This window comes from Lepidochelys kempii, chromosome 7, assembly GCF_965140265.1.
Source record: "Lepidochelys kempii isolate rLepKem1 chromosome 7, rLepKem1.hap2, whole genome shotgun sequence".
Taxonomy (NCBI): Eukaryota; Metazoa; Chordata; order Testudines; family Cheloniidae; genus Lepidochelys; species Lepidochelys kempii.
Window position 1 is genome coordinate 1,398,191 of NC_133262.1, and position 19,523 is coordinate 1,417,713.

Genomic DNA, 19,523 nt, shown 5'->3' on the forward strand with positions numbered 1-19,523 from the left:
GCTTCTGATTTATATTGATTACTATCTACTGCCCCTTTCTTCCATTTGTTGTGTAGTTTTTTAAAATGTATATAATATATATAGTTACCTTCACTTCCCCTCTGAACCAGGTTGGAGTCTTAACCAATGCAGCCTTCTTCCTTGCGTGTGGCTTTTTGAGCGCCCAGGACAGTGATCAGAAACCATTCCCAATGATCAGGCACGTTTTGGATTAGAATTCTTCCTTCCAGCTGATTGGCTCAGTGTCTGTCTCCCTGAGCTGGACTTGCCCCTGAGTTAACATGAATGCTGAGTTCTGGGGTCAGTCCCTCTTTCTCTGGCCAGGCCAGGCCAGGCCTAATGTCTGATTCCCAGGGGCTGGATCAACGCTTTTGAAGTGAGGAAACTTCCATATCAGACAGTACTGGCCTGGCTGTTCAGAGTGTGCCCCCTGCTGGGGGCGTGCTGCGATGATGGCTCTGTGTGCCTGAGCCCCTCCTCTGCTGGAGGGTACTGCCCTCCTGCAGTGCTGGCTGGCTCCGTCTGTGTACCACCCCCTCCTGGGAAGCACTGCTGGCACGGACTGCCTAGGCACGACCCTCCCATTGTCTGCGGTACCCTGTGCTGCTGAACCCCCTGCGGGGGGCCCCAATGCAGGAGCAGGGCTCCCTGGCGCACTCACCATTGCCTCAGACTCTGGAGGGGCGCGGGGAGGCGTGGCTGCAGCTCTGGGCTGTCGCGCTCCAGCTAAAGCTGGCCTAGGCTGCCCGGTCTGTGCCCGCAGGAGAGCACGGGCCTGGCCCTGGCGGCAGCTCTTCTGCCCAGGGCATCCTGGCCCAGCCGCCCCCGCCGGGGTGCAGAGGGTTCTGCTGCTCGCTCAGGCGCTGGAGGAAGCTGTTGGAGTGGGAAGGGGCCGGGAGTTGCTGCTGGGTCCGGGTCCCTCAGCGCTGCTGCTGGGTCCTTGCCATGCCCTTGGGCCGCCGGCTGCTGTCGGCACTCAGGGCTCACTGCTCCAGCCTGCCGCCCATGCCCCCATATGTGCTGCCGCTGGGGCTGTGCTCTGAGCCCCACAGGGGCGCTCACCCTCCTCGTAACGCCGCTGCCCAGGGCCCTTGGCCTCACGGCTGGGGGAAGATAGGAGCCAGCTGGGTTCTGTCCCCAGGCCAGGGGGGCTGTGCTCGCTGCACCATGGGCATGCAGGTGGGGAGGGCAGGGCAGGGCAGGGCTGCCCCCTCTGACCTCCTTGTTCTGTTTGCAGGGCATGAACCCCGTGTCGTTCGGCTCCAGCGTCGCCCCGGAAGGAGGCCCCCCACTACCCCCCGCTGGGCTCCCGGATCACTTTGCCAGCCCCGTCGAGCGCCCCTCCCCGTCCTACAGCAACATGGAGGAAGTCGACTGAGGCGCTGCTGGGGGGGCCATTCTGTGGCTTTCCCCCTCCTGCCCCGGGCGGGGGTCCCTGCCCCTCAAGCCGGCCCTGCCATGGCCCCTTCTCAAGCACTTTCTGCTCAATCCCGCAAGCTGCCCTGCTGGGTAACGGTTTCATTGGCTGCCAGGCGGGGTGGGCGGGCGGGGGGGGGGAGGGGAAGGAGGGCCTGGGGCTCCTTGCTGGGGATCACCTGTCCTCAACCCTCAGCCTGAAGGCCAAAGGGGGCCAGAACCTGCTGCTCCTTGGTGGGGCTGGGGCTCTTCCCCCTTCCCCAGGGCCTGGCAGCTCCCTGGCATGGTAGTTGGCAGGGTGGGTGTGGGGCAGCCTGGGCACTGCCCTTAAGGGCAGGCTCCTGCTGCTGGCCTGGGGCCTAGGCAGGGCCTGCCTAGGGGGCTTTGCCCGCTCTCCATGGTGCCCGTGCAGCAGTGGGAGCCTGGCACCGGGGAGGGGGGGTTGCAAAACGGCCCTGCTGCAGTTCTGCCAGTCCAGGCTGGGCAGGGTAAGAGGAAGGCACGTGCCCCTGGGACAGCCTGACTGGGTACCTGCTCCGCCCCAAGCCCCGCAGCCCCTCCCCCAGGCGTGTGCCCCCCTCCCCATTCTCCTGTGCATTGGCCCCTTCTCTTCGGCCCTTGGCACCCGACTGCTGCTGTCTCCCTCGATTCTCCCCCAGGCAGAGCCACTGCTCCCCCTCACTTTGTATAAAGTTGGTGTTTGTCTTGAGTCATTAAATTCTACTGAACTCTGCCCGGGGCTGTGGTGCCCATGTGTGGGGCGCTGGGCCCTGGCCGCCGAAGGGGGGTGCTGCCCTGGTCCTCTGCCAACCCGGAATCGCAGTGAAACGCCCTCGTGCACTGCAACGGGCCAGGCCCGAGTCGGGCAGCAGAGGGCCGGGCGTGGGCGCAGCGATGGAGTCCTGCAGAGCCGCTTCTAGCTGCGGACCGTTTTCCCCGGGCTCTGGAGAGCAGCAGGAGTGGGGCTTGGGCTGGGGTAGGGGCGGGGGGCTTGCAGGAAGAGTAAGGCTTGGGCTGGGATGTAGGGGGGCAGGCCAGGAGTGCGCCCTGGCTGGGGGAGAGGGGTAGGCAGTGCTGGGCTCCAGGGTGTGAGGAGTGGGGCCGGGGTTGGGCTAGCGGGGGGGCAGGGCAGGAGGAGGGGGCTGGGCTAGTGGGTGCTTGCCCCCCACACTTTCACAGCTGCCGCTGGGTCTTGGGGCCCGGGCACAGCGATGGCTCCAGCCAGGCTCTGTCAGTGGGGCACGGCGCCAGACCCCCACGGGTGGACCGAGCTGGGCCAGCCCCAGCTGCCGCCAGAGGTTCTTCCACTTCGAGTGCTTCGGGGATTGTTTTGGAGCCCTCAGCTTGGGCTGGGGGAAGGGGGCAGGAGCCGAGGGCCAGGTCAGGTGCTGTGGCCCCTTCCATGAGCAGCCGAGGGCAGGAAGGGCCATACACCCTGCGAGCAGCCCTGGGGCAGGGACAGCCTGGCCCGGCACCCATCACCCTGGCCTCGGGCCTGGTTCCGCCTCACCAGCCCTGAGGTGGAGGCTCATGGGATTCGCCATGTCACACTGGGCACAGGGCAGGAAAAGGGGCTCCCCCTCCAAGTCACCTGGGGGGGGCTGGGCCGGGCTGTGATGTCCCTTCCGAGCCCCCCTGTGTAAATCCCCCCCACGCCGGGTCTGCTCCCTGCCAAGGTGGCCTGTCAGTGCAGGGGGCCCCGGTTGCTGCCCAGGTTTGCTCCAGCCCCCCTGTGGGCTGGCCGCACGCAGGCCTCTGGCATCCCCAGCTGGGAGGGGTCTGGACCCATGGTGCCCAGGGCATCCCCTGCGGGTGGGGCTGCTGTATGAATTCGGGCACTGGACGGGGTGGGGTGGTGGGGTTGCCGGACTTGGTCCTGCCCAGGGCAGTGGGTGCTCACAGGGCACTGAGCCAGCCGGGGCAGGAGCGAGCCATCGCCACCCCCTTGGTGGGGCCCATGGGCCCCATGAACATCCCCATCCCCGAGCGGGAGATCTGGACCCACCAGCTGGATTTCATCATGTCCTGCATGGGCTTTGCCATGGGTCTGGGCAACACCTGGCGCTTCCCCTACCTATGCCACAAGAATGCAGATGTGGGGGGCAGGAGGAGGTGGAGAGCTGGGTATTTCTCCCAGCCGGGCAGGTCTGGGGGCTGCCCAGGCACCTGGTGTGGGAAGCGAGCAGTCCCCCATGCACTGTAGGCCCATGCAGAAGGGGGTCCCTGGGTCCTTGCAGGGTTTGCACCCCACAGCTCTGAGCTCCCCTGCAAAGCTGGCCCCACGTGTGGCTCTAATCCTCACAGAGACCACTTAGCGCCTTTCGTCAGTTGATCTTGGAGCCCCTCGCAATCGGCAGTGCCTGCGGCCTCCCACCCGTTCCCTGGGAGGGGAACTGAGGCACAGCGAGGCAAAGGGACTGGCCCACACTCACAGGAGTCAGGAGCATCTGCCACGTCTTAGGCCTGGATCCTAAGCCCCACGCCAGCCTTCCCCGCGCCCCACTGGCTGGTGGGCTCAGGACTCCAGCTCAGCAGCACGAGGCTGCCCCAGTCCTTCGATGGGAGACCCACGGAGAGCAGGGGGCTGCAGGGAGCAGTGGAGATGGTGGAAGCCATTAGGGGGTGTCCCTGGCAGTCATCGCTGAGCCTGAGGCCCCACTGCCATGCTGGGGGCCTGTGCTGCGGGGAGCGGGCAGCAGGGGGCGCTCTCCCCTGGCAGGCAGGGCTGGCCCCATGGCGGTGCTAGGGGGGGCTGTGCTGCAGGGAGCGGGCAGCAGGGGGCGCTCTCCCCTGGCAGGCAGGGCTGGCCCCATGGCGGTGCTAGGGGGCGCTGTGCTGCGGGGAGCAGGCAGCAGGGGGCGCTCTCCCCTGGCAGGCAGGGCTGGCCCCATGGCGGTGCTAGGGGGGCCTGTGCTGCGGGGAGTGGGCAGCAGGGGGCGCTCTCCCCTGGCAGGCAGGGCTGGCCCATGGCGGTGCTAGGGGGCGCTGTGCTGCGGGGAGCGGGGCAGCAGGGGGCAGCAGGGGGCGCTGTCCCCTGGCAGGCAGGGCTGGCCCATGGCGGTGCTAGGGGGCGCTGTGCTGCGGGGAGCGGGCAGCAGGGGGCGCTCTCCCCTGGCAGGCAGGGCTGGCCCCATGGCGGTGCTAGGGGGCGCTGTGCTGCGCGGAGCGGGCAGCGGGGGGTGCTCTCTCCTGGCAGGCAGGGCTGGCCCCATGGCGGTGCTAGGGGGGGCTGTGCTGCGGGGAGCGGGCAGCAGGGGGCGCTGTCCCCTGGCTGGCAGGGCTGGCCCCATGGCGGTGCTAGGGGGCGCTGTGCTGTGGGGAGCGGGGCAGCAGGGGGCAGCAGGGGGTGCTCTCCCCTGGCAGGCAGGGCTGGCCCATGGCGGTGCTAGGGCGGGCTGTGCTGCAGGGAGCGGGAGTCAGCAGGGGGCGCTCTCCCCTGGCTGGCAGGGCTGGCCCCATGGCGGTGCTTGGGGGCGCTGTGCTGCGGGGAGCGGGGCAGTAGGGGGCAGCAGGGGGCGCTGTCCCCTGGCAGGCAGGGCTGGCCCCATGGCAGTGCTAGGGGGCGCTGTGCTGCGCGGAGCGGGAGTCAGCAGGGGGCGCTCTCTCCTGGCAGGCAGGGCTGGCCCATGGCGGTGCTGGGGGGGGGCTGTCTTGCGGGGAGCGGGCAGCAGGAGGCGCTCTCCCTTAGCAATTTGTCCTGAATTGATACTCTCAGTTGTGTCCGCCAGAGGCAGCGTCCTTACACCCTCCAGGATTATGTGGCCGGGGTCGATGTTAATGGAAGTGCCAATGGTCTCGCTGATGCTTTATCACAGAAAGGGGGCCCTGAACATCCCCAGGTCACTGGCTGAAGTGGCTCCCACATAGTTCAGTCTCGAAGGGGGAAGAGATGTGATGGAGTGGGAGTTTTTCATAATATTTTGTATGACGACTCTGTGTCCGATGAAGTGAGCTGTAGCTCACAAAAGCTCATGCTCAAATAAATTGGTTAGTCTCTAAGGTGCCACTAGTACTCCTTTTCTTTTTGTGTGTGCATCAGTTTCCCATTGTGACGAAGCGGGACTGTTCTTAACGTTTCCTCTGAATAGTGTGGGGGGCGCCTCAGTTTCCCCTAGGCAGTTCTTAAGTATCTAGGGGGTGGGATAAGGGTGTATGATCACTGCAGAGCCCTGGAGGGCAGGTGTGTGCAGGGGTCTGGACACAGACAATGGCCGACACCCTGTTTCCTGGCACCTGATGGCCTGGGCCCTTCCCCCCTGCAAGGTGAGAGCTAAAGGGTTGGAGAACAAAGGAATCCGGTGACCTCCTGGCCCGGGAAAGGGACAAAGCCCAGAGGAGGAGGGGCTGGAGGGAGTTTCAGTTTGGGGTTGGCTGGGGACATGGAGTGAAGAGCAGATGTGGTTGTGTGGCTCACTGCCCCCCAAAATGGACCCAGCTGAGGGGTCCTGTTCTCTGCACCTACAAGCTCTGTGTTAGACCATGTTCCTGTCGTCTAATAAACCTTCTGTTTTACTGGCTGGCTGAGAGTCACGTCTGACTGCGGAGTTGGGGGGCAGGACCCACTGGGCCCCCCAGGACCCCACCTGGGCAGACTCGCTGTGGGAAGCGCACGGAGGGGCGGGGGATGCTGAATTCTCCGAGGTCAGACCCAGGAAGGGGGAAGCCAGGTGAGCTGTGTGTCCTGCAGACAGGCTGCTCCCAGAGAGGAGACATCTCCAGAGTCCTGCCTGGCTTCATGGGGAGCAGTTCCAGAGCATCGCCCGGGGACGCCGTGATAACTGGTGGCAGAGGTGGGATCTATTGCACTCCGTGGATGGCGCTTCCTGCAGTAAGTGACGGGGGAGCAGTAAAACGAAGGGGGATTGACGAAGACCAGGCGTGCTGAAGGCTCAGGGGAGCAGTTTCGGGGGGCGGTTAACCCCTGGGAGTGTGTGAGCAGCGAGAAGGACTGTGCAGTAATGGGGTCCCCCTGGGGACTGCGGTGAGTAGTCTCAGGGGCGGAGGAGTCTGCAGCTCGACCCTGGCAAAGAGGTGGTGACCTCGAGAAGGGCACGCTAGGGGTTCTCCCTGGAAACCGTGGGGAGCTGAGAACACATGGGCCTGTGAGTCCACAACAACCTGGGAAGAGCGGAGTGATGGCCTGTCACCGTCTGCTGAAGAAGGACATTGTAACCCTGTGCAGAAAGAGAGGGTTACACATTGGAAAGTTCACCAAAGCAGAGTTAATCGTGCAGCTGGAGGAGGATGACCGCTCTAAGGAACAGATTCCTGACCCCAACTGGGGCTATAGCAGGATCTGGGAGCAGCTGGAGTGGGAGCCAGGCATCGCCAAGACTCCTGTCCCCGACCAGACGGGGGTCTTCACGATCGGGTTCCCCATCCGGGGATCGGAGACGGACGGGATTGGAGCTGAGTCCGAGGGAGCAAGAGGACTGTGAGAGACAGCGAGAGCCCGAGAAAGAGCTGCAGAAGCAGCAGCAGCATGAACTGGCGGTGGGGGAGCGGAGAGGCCTAGGGGACCTCCCCGGGGTGAGTGGGGATAGACCCCGGGGGGCCAGTTCCGCAGGGAACCTCGAGACTAAATTGCTGCCCCTGGTTAAGGAGGGGGGCTGTGGATGCCCACCTCACTGCCTTTGAGCAGGCTGGCGATTTGAACCAGGGGGACCCTGCGGAAAAGCCCCGGTGTCTAGCTCCCTTGCTGGGTCCCAAGGCCATAGACTCCGTCAGCCAGATGGGTGGGGAGGTGGACAGGCTCCCACTCCTGACCCCAACCTATATGTCTGTGTGGAGTTTCCTTGGGCCAGGCCCCTCGGACCCTCAGTGGGAGCGTAAGGGGATGGTCAATGGGGAGACATTCCTGGGGTGGCGAGATCCTGGATCAGAGAGAACTGGTGTCAGGCTCTGGGTGGTGCAGCCTCAGATGCTGAGGGGCTGTGTGAGCTGGGTGAGGGTCCCAGGGACGAAGCCCCTCGCCCTGCCTATGGCCCACTTCCCTGTGCAGACCCAGGAGGGGTGGGGCTGGCTGGTCGTTGGGGTTCTCCAGGACACCAGCTGCGAGATCCTGTTGTGGGGTGACTGTGTCTCTTTGGGACAGGATCCAGGCCTTGCTCCTGTAAAGGCCAAGGGTTTGAATTTGAATCCAGGGAACCAATCGGTGGAGAGGGAAATGGTCAGTGAAAATGCAGATGACCTGGCTGGCAGCAGGGAGGAGCTGCTGGGCTCAGGCTACCTGCCTGCCTGTGACCAGACCCCTGGGGCTCCCTGCCCCGCTTGCACACCGGAGAGGGGGCTCATGCTGGCTCTGATGCACTGAGGAAAGCAGCAAGCTCGCTGCCTACCCCACTGGGATAGCAAGGGCAGCGCTGAGCACAGTGGGAGCTGAGACCCCAGCTGAGTGGGGGGAGACACAGGCAGGGCAGGGGATCTGTTGGGAGTGGCAAGGTGCTGGGTAAGGAAAGTTTGGATGAGCCTAGGCAGCCTTGTGATCTGATGGCTGTGTCTAGTCAGCAGCGTGGGAAGGTGAGGAGAGTGGAAGATGAGTGTCCCTGGACCTTACCTGTTAGCTGGGTGGAGAATTGGGACAGGGAAGGAAATGTTTCAGAGTAACAGCCGTGTTAGTCTGTATTCGCAAAAAGAAAAGGAGTACTTGTGGCACCTTAGAGACTAACCAATTTATTTGAGCATAAGCTTTCGTGAGCTACAGCTCACTTCACCGGATGCACGAAAGCTCATGCTCAAATAAATTGGTTAGTCTCTAAGGTGCCACAAGTCCTCCTTTCTTTTCACTTTAGATAAGCTATTACCAGCAGGAGAGTCGAGAGAAAACCTTTTGCAGTGGTAAACACCCATTTTTTTCATGGTTTGTATGTATAATAACATCTTCTGTATTTTCCACAGTATGCATCCGATGAAGTGAGCTGTAGCTCACGAAAGCTTATGCTCAAATAAATTGGTTAGTCTCTAAGGTGCCACAAGTCCTCCTTTTCTTTTTGGAAGGAAATGTGTCTGTCTCTGTCAGGGGTATTGACTTGCCTATGGAGGGAGCTACCCTGGTCTCCAAGCAGTTGTCTGTGACCAGCCTTGTGTGCTGGGACCAGGGGAATGAGATCCCAAGCTGTGTGTCTGGGAAGGGAGAGGGTGTGTCCGGCTCTTCTTTGTCTGTGGAGCAGACAGAAGGGGCCTTTCAGCCTGTGATGGTTGAGGGTCGTGCAGTTGTCTCAGAGCTGGTTCTGGATTCAGCTAAAGCCCAGGAAGGGAATGGTCCTCAGTTTGTGTCTGCTCGGGAGAATGGCCCTGTAACTAGGTCGCATCCAGTTAGTGTCTATGTAAAATCCCAGAGACCAGACAATTCTGGTGCTTGTATTTTGCCTGTTGCTAGTGTGTGGCTGGGAAAGGGTGGAGCAACTCTGTCTAATCAGGGTGAGATCCTAGCCAGGGCACAAGGAGAGCAGGAAGGTGATGTGATTGTGTTACCTACTGAGGGTGTGGAAACCTGTAGCAAGAAGGAAAAGATTCCTGAGCTTGTGTGTGGCAAAGGGAAGGAGAATGCTTCTGACCTGTTATCTAGGAAGTCTGTAAGTTTGCCTGAAAGGGGATTGTGTAGGAATCCACCGGATGGCCCAGAGGTAATTCTGGATGTAAGGGAGACCCAGAAAGAGTCCGTTGTTGCTCAGGAAAGTGTTCCTCTAGAGCAAGCCCTAGGTAAAGAGGGTAAGAGCAGAATTTCTGTGAGGGGTGAATTGTTGCATAGAAAAGCCCCAGGGAAAGGAATCCTCATGGAGTCTTTGCAAGCAGTTTACTGCAACTGAAGGGTGTGAAATTGATGTAAACAAGACAGTTTCGGTTCCTAACAGCCAGAAATTTTCTGTTGTGAATGGATCCACTGACTGTCCTGTTGAAAGACCCAGTGTGGATAGCTTTGAAAAGATCTCACATGGAGTGAAAGCTGTTAAGAAAGTTAAACAGTCCTATAACCAAGTGGCTGTGTTTGGCCAGCTTGTTGGGGAGAAGACCCAATCCCAGAATGACACCCTGGAGTTTTGGGGTGGCCAAAGGGCACGGGGCCGCATAAACCTTCCCACATGCGGCCTGCGAGTGCTATCGACCACCCCCGACCTAAGGGAGGGCGTGAAACTGGAAGGGCCTGGTGTAACTCCCACCAAGGAATGGGAGAGATGCTGGGGCATCCATGGGAATGTTGGTGGCTTCGAACTTCCCCAGGTCACCGGCTAAAGTGACCCCGCTCAGTTCGATCTTGAAGAGGGGAGAGATGTGACAAAGTGGGACTGTTCTTAATGTTTCCTCTGAATAGTGTGGGGGTGCCTCAGTTTCCCCTGTGTAGTTCTTAAGTATCTAGGTGGTGGGGTAAGGGTGTATGATCACTGCAGAGCCCTAGAGGGCAGGTGTGTGCAGGGGTCTGGACACAGAGAATGGCCGACACTCTGTCTCTGGGCAGCTGATGGCCTGGGCCCTTCCCCCCTTCAAGGTGAGAGCTAAAGGGTTGGAGAACAAAGGAATCCGGTGACCTCCTGGCCTGGGACAGGGACAAAGCCCAGAGGAGGAGGAGCTGGAGGGAGTTTCAGTTTGGGGCTGGCTGGGACATGGAGTGAAGGGCAGACGTGGTTGTCTGACTCACTGCCCCACCCCACCCCAGTGGACCCAGCTGAGGGGTCCGGTTCTCTGCACCTGCAAGCTCTGTGTTAGTCCATGTTCCTGTCGTCTAATAAACCTTCTGTTTTCCCGGCTGGCGGAGAGTCCTGTCTGACTGCGAAGTTGGGGGGCAGGACCCTCTGGCTGCCCCAGGACCCCGCCTGGGCGGACTGGCTGTGGGAAGCGCACGGAGGGGCAGAGGATGCCGAATGCTCTGGGGTCAGACCCAGGAAGGTGGAGCCGGGTGAGCTGTGTGTCCTGCAGACAGGCTGCTCCCAGAGAGGAGACTTCCCCAGAGTCCTGCCTGGCTTCATGGGGAGCAGTTCCAGAGCATCGCCCGGGGACCCCATGACACCCAGCACCCGAGATCTCCTGCCCAGTGCATGGAGTCTGGTCCAGCAGTGCCAGGGGCGTGGCAGAGCCCGGCTCAGCATGGTGGCTGAGTGTGTGAGCCATGCGGCTTGTGGCTGCTGGTGGTGACTGGCGGCCTGGCCGGGCCACTGCTGGTGGCTGCAGCCTCCCCAGGGCTCTGGCTGGCCTTGGCCCCCGTCTTGCTGAGGCACCTGGAAGAGTCACTCCTGGCTCTTGGTTCTCTCTGCAGCAGCTGCTAATTCCTGCCTCCCGGCTGCCGGGCTCCCGCCCTAGGAGCGTGGGAAGCGCTGCAAAGCCAAGCATTAAATTAGTGACTGAGCCGCGTCCCCTGACTCAAGCCGGCGTCACCACAGCGTTGCACAAGGGCCCGGCTCGTCTCGAAGTGCCAGGCTCTGGCCCGGCTGGTGGCAGGCCAGGCGAATGAGTGTCCCCGTGCAGGGGGAGGCCAGTGGGCTCAGGGGTGGTGCATCCTGCTCCCCAGGGTGTGGCTGGCAGCTCCCTGGGCCACGTGGGTGGGGGTGTTGTCAGCAGCCCTCCATTCAGGTCCTGACAAGATCAAAGCCCTTCCCACCCCTCTTAAAACGGCCCGGAGGTGGGTGGCGCATTGCTGGCTGCGGGCACGAGGGAGCTGCGACTCGCTGGGCCGGGCTGGCTTGCTCTCACAGGCAAGGGCTGCGAACTCCCAAGGTACGAGGGCTGGCTGGGGGTCAAGCAAAAGGCCTGGGAGCCTCTGTGGGGCAGCAGCTGTCTCTGTGCTGTGGGTTTGTCCCATGGCAGGGGGTCCCACCTGAGCCAGGCACTGTTAGCGGAGCCAGGGGCTGGGGCTGGGAGTCAGCCAGCAAGAGGCCATGGCCCAGAAAGTCTACGCCCCCGCGGTCAGGCTGGGGCTGGCGGGGGGCTTGGATAGATGCTGGCTCAGGGCTGTCCCAGGGCACAGCGCAGCCTGGAGGGCGTCTCTCTGAACCGCGGCGTCCAGTCACTTCCCAAGGGGCTGGGAAGGGGCTGGCCACCGGGAGCAGAACCCTGCTGAGCTGGGGAACACTCGCCGGGGTGGGGGATGGCCCTGCTGGCAGCTCTCCAGGGCACCTGGCACCCACCTTGCAGCAGAACAGTCCCCTGCCCGGCCCCACCCGCCCCGAAGGGAAGTGGCCCCTGCTGGTGCTGGGAGCCGTGGGCAAACACCCAGCCAGCTGCACTCACGGCAGAGGGGAAGAGGAGGCTTCCTTGTGTCCCGCCACACAGCCTGCTCCATGGAGGGGAAAGGCGGTGCCTGTCTTCCCCCCCACATGTGGGCTGGGGGGAGAAGGGGCAGCCTGGGAGCTGGGGGAGGGAGATGGACAGATGCAGGGAGTCTCAGGTGTGTGCAATGAGCTCAGCCAACAGATGCTACAATTCCCCCCCCCCGGGTTTAACAGAGCTGCTTTGGGGTGGGGGGACTGAATTCAGGGCACTGCCCAGTCAGCCCGGACAATCACAAGGGGTCCTGGGGCTCCAGGTCCTTGCAGCCAGCCCGAAGCTCGCTGGCCCGGCGCGCTGGCAGGGGCTGCAGGGGCCGTTCCCTTGAGAGGACTCAGCGATGGCAGAAGGGAGCAGCCCCAGGAACCTGCTGCGGGGAGCAGCCCTGCAGCGGGCCATGGCAGGGCCTGCGTTACTTCGCGGCCGGCTGCGTGGGGCAGCGGCACTCCTGGCCTGCTGGAGGCTCCCAGGGCAACTGGCTAGCACGCCTGCCCCCGGGCACTGGTGGGAGGGGGCTGCAGAAGAGACGCGACAGCACTGGGGTGGCTGCAGAGACCAGGTTGAGACAAGCTGACCAGAGCCGGCTGCCCCCTTGCCCCAGCGCAGCCAGAGGGGCTGCGGCCAGCTGCCAGGCCTGCGCCCCGGAAGAGCGGGTTTGGAGGCAGGGCTGAACAGGAGTCTGGGGGCGGCACCTGGGCTGGGTCTCGGGGCCCATTTGCTAACCGCACAATCTGGTAATTCCTCCTGTCCCATGGGAGGGGCTGGGAGCTCCTGGCTGGGGTAAGTCCCGCCTGGCCTGGCCAGCGCCCTGGGAGCGTGGGGTGCAGGGCCCAGCCCCGAACAGGCTGTCCTTCCCCTTCACAGCACCTCCCTGGGGCCGAGCGCCCGGCAGCGGGAGAACCCCAGCGACCCCAGCCGAGCGCAGTGGAGGTGACGCTGCCGGAGCTCGCGAGGCCCTGGGGAGCCTGGCGCTCAGGGACTCGCCCTCCAGCTGTTCAACCTTTGCAGTAACATAGCGAGTCCCAGGCTGTGAGGCCCGAAGGGCTCGGTCTGACCTGTCCAGAGCCAGCCCCAGAACCTGCCCTGGGACTGCTGTGTCCAGCCCAGAGCCTGGGGGTGAGTTAGAGCCATGGGGACCCTGCCAGATTCCTGCCCACTGGCTGCAGGCTGCCATGGGGGGCAGGCAGGGCACGTGCAGCTCAGGGGGTGGGGTGCAGTGGTGGGGGTCGTACAGGGCTGCGCCAGGGAGGAAACCCCCTCCCAGGCTCGCTGAGGCAGCGGGTGACGTTCTGCACCTTCCTCCCGGCAGAGCGTCTCCCTGCGCCGGCGATGGCCCTGCCCAGCATTCAGCTCTCCGACGTGCAGCGGGACTCGCCCGGCCAGGCCGAGCTGCGGCACCCCATGCAGCCCGGCATCAACAAGATCGTCGTCTATGAGCGCACCGACTTCGAGGGGCTGAGCCGAGAGTTCACGTCCGACGTGCCAGACCTGCACGAGCTAGACTTCGGGGACTGCATCTGCTCGCTGCGGGTGGTGGGGCAGCCGTGGATCGCCTACACGGCCCCCAAGTACGAGGGCGACGCCTACGCCCTGGAGGAAGGCGAGTACCGGACGGTGGAGAAGAACAAGGCTTTCTCCGCGCTGCGGCTGGTGCCCCACGACCTGGCCGACCCGCAGATCACCCTGTACGAGGAGCCCGACTATGCGGGCCAGAGTAAGGTGGTGACGGAAGAGACCAACCTCACCTATGGCTACTTCAACGACCGGGTCTCCTCCCATGTGGTGCAGCGCGGCGTCTGGCTGCTGTACAAACACCCGGACCGCGGGGGCTGGTATCACATCGCCTGGCCTGGCGAGCGCCTGCCCGACTACAAGCCGGAGCTTGGCTTCCACAACTGCCTCTCCCACCTGCGCCCACTGGTGCCCGGCCGCCCCGCCGTCACCACCCGCATCCTGTGGGGCCAGCGGAAGGTGGAGGACGAGCGGGATGTGCTGATCGACGAGATCGTGGGGGTGAACGCCACGGACCTGGAGCAGACGTTCACCGCCTGCAGCAGCCGGGAATACGTCACCACCACGCTGCAGAGCTTCCGCTTCAGCAACGCCACCAGCCTGCGGGTAGGGCTCTCCTTCACGCTGGCCGTGGAAGCCGCCAACGTCTTCACCGTGGAGAAGGGGCACAGCGAGTCCAGCACCCGGCGGGATCGGGTGGAGGTGCTCCTGCCAGCCAAGATCCCGCCCCGCACCCAGCTCACCATCCACGTGGTGAGCAAGGAGACCACTGTCTCAGTGCCGGTGGAGCTCACCATCAGCCAGAACGAGCGGACCAAGACGGAGCTGGGGGAGTACCGGTGTGTGTCAGGGCGCACCATCGGCACCAAGTACACCATGAAACCGGCCCCGCCGCCGGGGGGGGAGCAGGCCCCCACTCCCAGCACCCTGGGCCATTGAGGAGCTTCCAGACCTGCTCCCGGCACTGAGCCAAACTGGCTTAAACCTCAGCAGGGGGAGGGGTTAGGGGGCGATGGGGGTGAAGGTGAGTGGGGTGAGGGCGGCGGTGATGGAGGTGAGTGGGGCAGGGGTGAGGGGGGGTTGTGGGGTGGGGGGGATGGAGGTGAGTGGGGCCGAGGTGGGGGGGTTGTGGGGTGATGGAGGTGACTGGGGTCATAGGGGAGGGGTGATGGAGGTGAGTGGGGCATGGAGCAGGGGTGATGGAGGTGAGCGGGGCACGGGGGGGCATGGAGCAGGGGTGATGGAGGTGAGTGGAGCAGGGGGGGTGATGCAGGGGGGTGATGGAGGTGAGGGGGGTCACGAGGCTGGGATGATGGAGGTGAGTGGGGCGGGAGGGTCATGGGGCAGGGGTGATGGAGGTGAGTGGGGCACAGGGGGGTCATGGGGCGGGGGTGATGGAGGTGAGTGGGGCGGAGGGGGGGTCATGAGGTGGGGGTGATGGAGATGAGGGGGCAGAGGTTGGCAGGGAGGCCAGTGGGTCCCCTCCAGGCAATGTCGATGAGAAGGGGCAACCTGAGCCCTAACCCTGCCCCTGTCACATGCTGGGCTGCTCAGGTGCCCCGAGGCGGCTCGTGATTAGCCCCCGTGTCTGGGCTGGGCCGGCGCCGTGCTCTGTGCAGCTGGCTGGTTCCCCGCTGGCCTGCTGCGGCAGCCGGACGATGCCGGACGTTCTGGGCTGATCCCGCCCGTGCTCGGTAGGGACGGGAGGGTTCTGTCTGTGGACGGTATTCACAGACCGGCATGGGCAAGGCTGGGCTCTGAGTCGCACACTGGAGGCTTGATGTCTGCGGACGGCCCTGGGCACCTCAGTGGGTATCTGCTTGGTGGGGGCCCTGGAAATCCTTGGAGGCGGTTTTGCTTGCCTTCTCACCCATGCTGCGTCCTCTTCAGAGCTATTTCCCCTAGTCTGGGCAGGGGTCAGGCTGCATGGGGCCCTGCATGGGGCTGCCCCTGCCCCTTGGCCTGGCAGCCCTCTGAGAACCAGCTTTGTCACCTCTGCATTGTCCGTTACACCTGTTATCCCCCAGAGAACGTCGAAGGGAGCCCCCCGTGCTGGCCAAGGGTCACAGGCGGGGCCAGTTCTGTGGGCAAGTCCCACGCTGACGGTGTGGGTGACACAATGTACCCGAGTCGAACCCTATGCGCTATTGCAGTGAGATTTGTACAAGGTGTGTCTTGGGAGGTGTCGTGCGAAAACTCATCATTTGCTCGCCCACGTTGTCCTGATGAAATACGTGTGGCAATGTTGTATGTGAAATAATAAGATTCCACTGTATGGTGTGATGAGCACATCCCAACCCGAGGCTTGCAGGCAGGTCTGGCTCAAACAAAGGCATGTCTTCTCTGCTTGATTTGCATTTTAAGCAATACACAGAGTCATCCAGCAGGAAGGGGAGACAAAGGAAGCTCAAACAGGTGAGAAAAAAGCAGCAGGGACCATCCTTCAGCATCAACTTCTTGTCTCCTGGTGCCCAGCATGTGTGTGTGTATCACACACACCAGGCCCATTGAGTCTCTGCACCTGAAGCAACAGAGGAAGCCTTTACTGGATTCTGGGAGAAGGTCTCTTGAGCGATTGGGTTTGGTCAGTAAGATGCTGAGATGATGTGGTGAGAAACGTTCTCAACTCTGATATCGTTTGTTAGGCACCGGTAGCATTTTAACTTGATTTTCTTGTAACCATTTCTGACTTTTACGCTTCATGGCTTGTACTCAGCGACAATCTCTCTCCGTGTAGTTAATAAACTTGGTTTATTGTTTAATCGAATCCAGTGTATTTACACTGAAGTGTTTGGGAAACTCCATTTGGGGTGGTAAGTTTTGCACAGGTTATTTCTATAAAAGAGACAACGGACTTATAATGTGTCCCGGGGAGGGCAGGGCAGTACAGGACATACATGTTTGGGGGGAAATCTAAGACTGGGGGTGTGTTGGGGGTGACCCTGCAGTATAACCCAGGCTGGTGAGAGCCAGGGTGGGGCTGGCAGCCTGAAGTTACACATAGACACTCAGGGCGTGGCTTGCATGCTGGAGGACTGTTTGTGAGTGGTCCAGGTGGGAGCTGCTTCAGCCAGGCATCGTAAGGCACCCAAGGACAAGAGTGGCACAGCTGCTCCTTAAACTAGCTGTACCCTGGTACGTCACAGGGGGTAGAAGGACGTCAGTCTGTCTTCACTGCCCAGTCAGAAATGATTCCCCAGGGAGGGGCCGGCCTGTGGGTCTGTCTGTCCAGCGCCTGGTACAACAGGCCGGCCTGTGGCTGGAGCGCTGAGGCAGTACCATAATACAAACCGGAAAGTTACTGGGAGCAGAGGGCAATGGGGGTGTGGATCTAGCTCTTACTCCAGCCAGTGGGGTCCATTCCTTCTTGGCTGTTGCCGTTCCACCAAGGTTTAAGGCTGGAGTCCTAGTTCTGTGAAACACAAGGGTGAGCCTGGCTGGCACTTCTGGCTCAAGCCCATGTTAGAAGCCGCTGCAACCGAACAGCCTTCCTGTGAGCCACCTGCTGCCCGGACTGCTGGGCCGTAAGGGCTGCCCGGGCTGTTGGACTGGACTGTGACGGGGGCAAATCAAACTATGTTTTAAAATCCAAGATCTCTTTCCTGAGTGGTAACAGCTAATTCAGACCCCATCCTTGTATATGTAGAGTTGGGATGATGTTTTCCAATGTGCATCACTTTGCATTTATCAACACTGAATTTCATCTGCCATTTTGTTGCCCAGTCACCCAGTTTTGAGAGATCCTTTTGTAGCTCTTTGCAGTCTGCCTGGGTCTTAACTATCTTGAGTAGTTTTGTATCATCTGCAAACTTTGCCACCTCACTGTTTACCCCTTTTTTCCAGATCATTTATGAATATGTTGAATAGGACTGGCCCCGGTACAGATCCCTGGGGGACACCACTATTTACCTCTCTCCATTCGGACAACTGACCATGTATTCCTACCCTTTGTTTCCTATCTTTTAACCAGTTACCAATCCACGAGAGGTACCTTCCCTCTTACCCCTTGACTCCTTACTTTGCTTAAGAGCCTTTGGTGAGGGATCCTGTCAAAGGCTTTCTGACAATCTAAGTACACTGGATCCCCCTTGTCCACATGCTTGTTGACCCCCTCAAAGAATTCTAGTAGATTGGTGAGGCAGGATTTCCCTTTACAGAAACCATGTTGACTCTTCCTCAACAAATTATGTTCATCTCTGTGTCTGATCATTCTGTTCTTTACTATCGTTTTAACCCGTTTGTCTGGTACCGAAGTCAGGCTTACTGGCCTGTAATTGCCGGGATCACCTCTAGAAAAAATCGGCATCACGTTAGCTAGCCTCCTATCATCTGGTTCAGAGACCAATTTAAGTAATAGGTTACAGCCCACAGTTAGCAGTTCTGCAATTTCACATTTGGGCTCCTTCAGAACTCTGGGGTGATACCATCTGGGCCTGGTGACTTATTACTGTTTAATTTATCAGTTTGAAACAAACTGATAAATTAACCTCCTTTATTGCACCTTAATCTGGGAAGGTTCCTTGGTTTTGTCACCTGAAAACAATGGCTTAGGTGTGGGAATCTCCCTCAGACCCTCTGCAGTGAAGACTGATGCAAAGAATTCATTTCATTTCTCTGCAATCCCCTTGTCTTCTTTGAGTGCTCCTTTAGCACCTCAATGGTCCGGTGGCCCCACGGATTGTTTGGCAGGTTTCCTGCTTCTGAGGTACTTAAAAAAAACAAGCCAGGTAACGTGATCCAACTTGCTAGTACACCCAAGGCTCAGGGTGACAGTAGCATGTTATTGGGGCGAAATGGGGATGCATAAGCCCCTGGTGCTCCTTAACAAACCTCCTCTAATGGAGAAGGGGGGGCTCCCTGGCACTTAAAGAGCCCACAGATCTGTCTGCAGTGTCTGAGCTGGTGCTGTCAGAATGGACAGAAAGCCTGCACCAGACCAGCTAAGGCCAGGCTAGAGAGCAAGCCCTGCCCAAGGAGCAGAGTGTCAGCATGGTGTGGGGTTCATGGCTGCTGCTCTCAAGTGCATTGGGCGCAGCAAGGGGAGCTGAATGGCTCCTTGCAGGGTTCTGGCTGGAAAGCCAAGCCAGGTGTTAACAGCCATGGCTAGCTTGTCCAGCTCTCTGTAACCCTCCCTGCTGCAACCCTCTGCTCTGCTGTCCACATCCTCTATTCTCATCACCCAGCTCCCCAAACCTCTCCTCAGGCATCTTTCACCGGATCCCACTGCCCCACACCCTTCACTGGCCTGGCCCAACCTCTGCCCCAGGCACACCATCCACTCTGCTCTCAGCTCTGGGCCCCGTGCTTGGAGCCATCTCCCCCTCCCGCCTGCTACGCACTTTCTCTACTTCACACCCCTCCATGAACGCCATGTCTCCTTCCCCAGCAGCCGCCCATGGCTGTGAGCACCCCCCGCTCAACACAGCAGTGTCCCCCACAGCGCAATCCCCCTTGAGCCGTTTCATCATCTCTCTGATTGCACTCTCCCGCGACAGAGCCCTATCGAGTTGTTAGCTCTGTAAGGCCTGGCAAGATGCTAAGCAGTAACCTTGGGGCGTGTCCTTCGGCTGCCCTGCTGATCACAGCTTGGAACAGAGCCGATGGGATTGTCCCCACTGGGGGACCACGCACCTGGCCAGTTTCCATCCTGGCACTAGGTGAACAGCATGCCCCCTGTTCAATACAGGGAGCAAAATGTGCAGTGTTAAATGTCCAAGTTATTTAGGTGAGTTGGGCCCAGCGACTCCTGTGAGGAACTTCAGTGAGACCTCAACAAACGTGGTGAATGGGCACCAGGATGGCAGGGGAAGCTCAGTGTTGATCATTGCAAAGCACTGCACCTCGGAAGGGAAACTCAAACTCCAGCACACCCTGCTAACTGCATCAGCTCAGCCACGGAGCCTGGCCAGCGCCGGGGGGAACTCAACGGAGACCTCTGCTCCAGGTGCAGCTGCGGGCACAGATGCTAACTCGATGTCAGGGGACGTACGGAATATGGAAATATTCTCCTGCCTTAATGTAAATCAGTACCCCCCTCGGGCCACCCCGCTGCCCGCAGGCTGGTAGCCCATCTCCCATGGATAGTGCAGAGCTAGAGGGGCTCAGAGAAGTGTGATGAGAACGATCAGGTGGCTGGAAAACCTCCCCGTGAAGAGAGAGTGCCAAAACTAGGATGGCTCCCTTGGAAAGGTGAGTAAGATGGGACATGCTGGAAGTCTATACCCTACGGCCTTGTCTAGAGAACAGACCCTGGACACTTCTGTCCTCCCTGGCTCCTACCACACAAACAAGGGGACGTTCAATGAAATGAACGGGTGGGAGATTAAAATCTGATTAAA

At 60.8% G+C, this 19,523-nt stretch overlaps 1 protein-coding gene across 1 annotated transcript; it reads left to right on the forward strand.

Moving 5' to 3' along the window:
• Positions 1-11,041: 11,041 nt before the first annotated feature.
• On the forward strand, positions 11,042-14,180 carry LOC140915181 (epidermal differentiation-specific protein-like). The gene is made up of 2 exons (XM_073354757.1): positions 11,042-11,124; positions 12,983-14,180. Exon 2 carries the CDS (start codon positions 13,003-13,005, stop codon positions 14,122-14,124), a length of 1,122 nt encoding a protein of 373 aa, XP_073210858.1. The 5' UTR covers positions 11,042-11,124; positions 12,983-13,002; the 3' UTR covers positions 14,125-14,180.
• Positions 14,181-19,523: the final 5,343 nt, after the last annotated feature.

What these genes read in the sequence shown, in the direction of transcription:
- LOC140915181 (XM_073354757.1), top strand. Translation starts at nt 13,003, where the DNA reads ATGGCCCTGCCCAGCATTCAGCTCTCCGACGTGCAGCGGGACTCGCCC.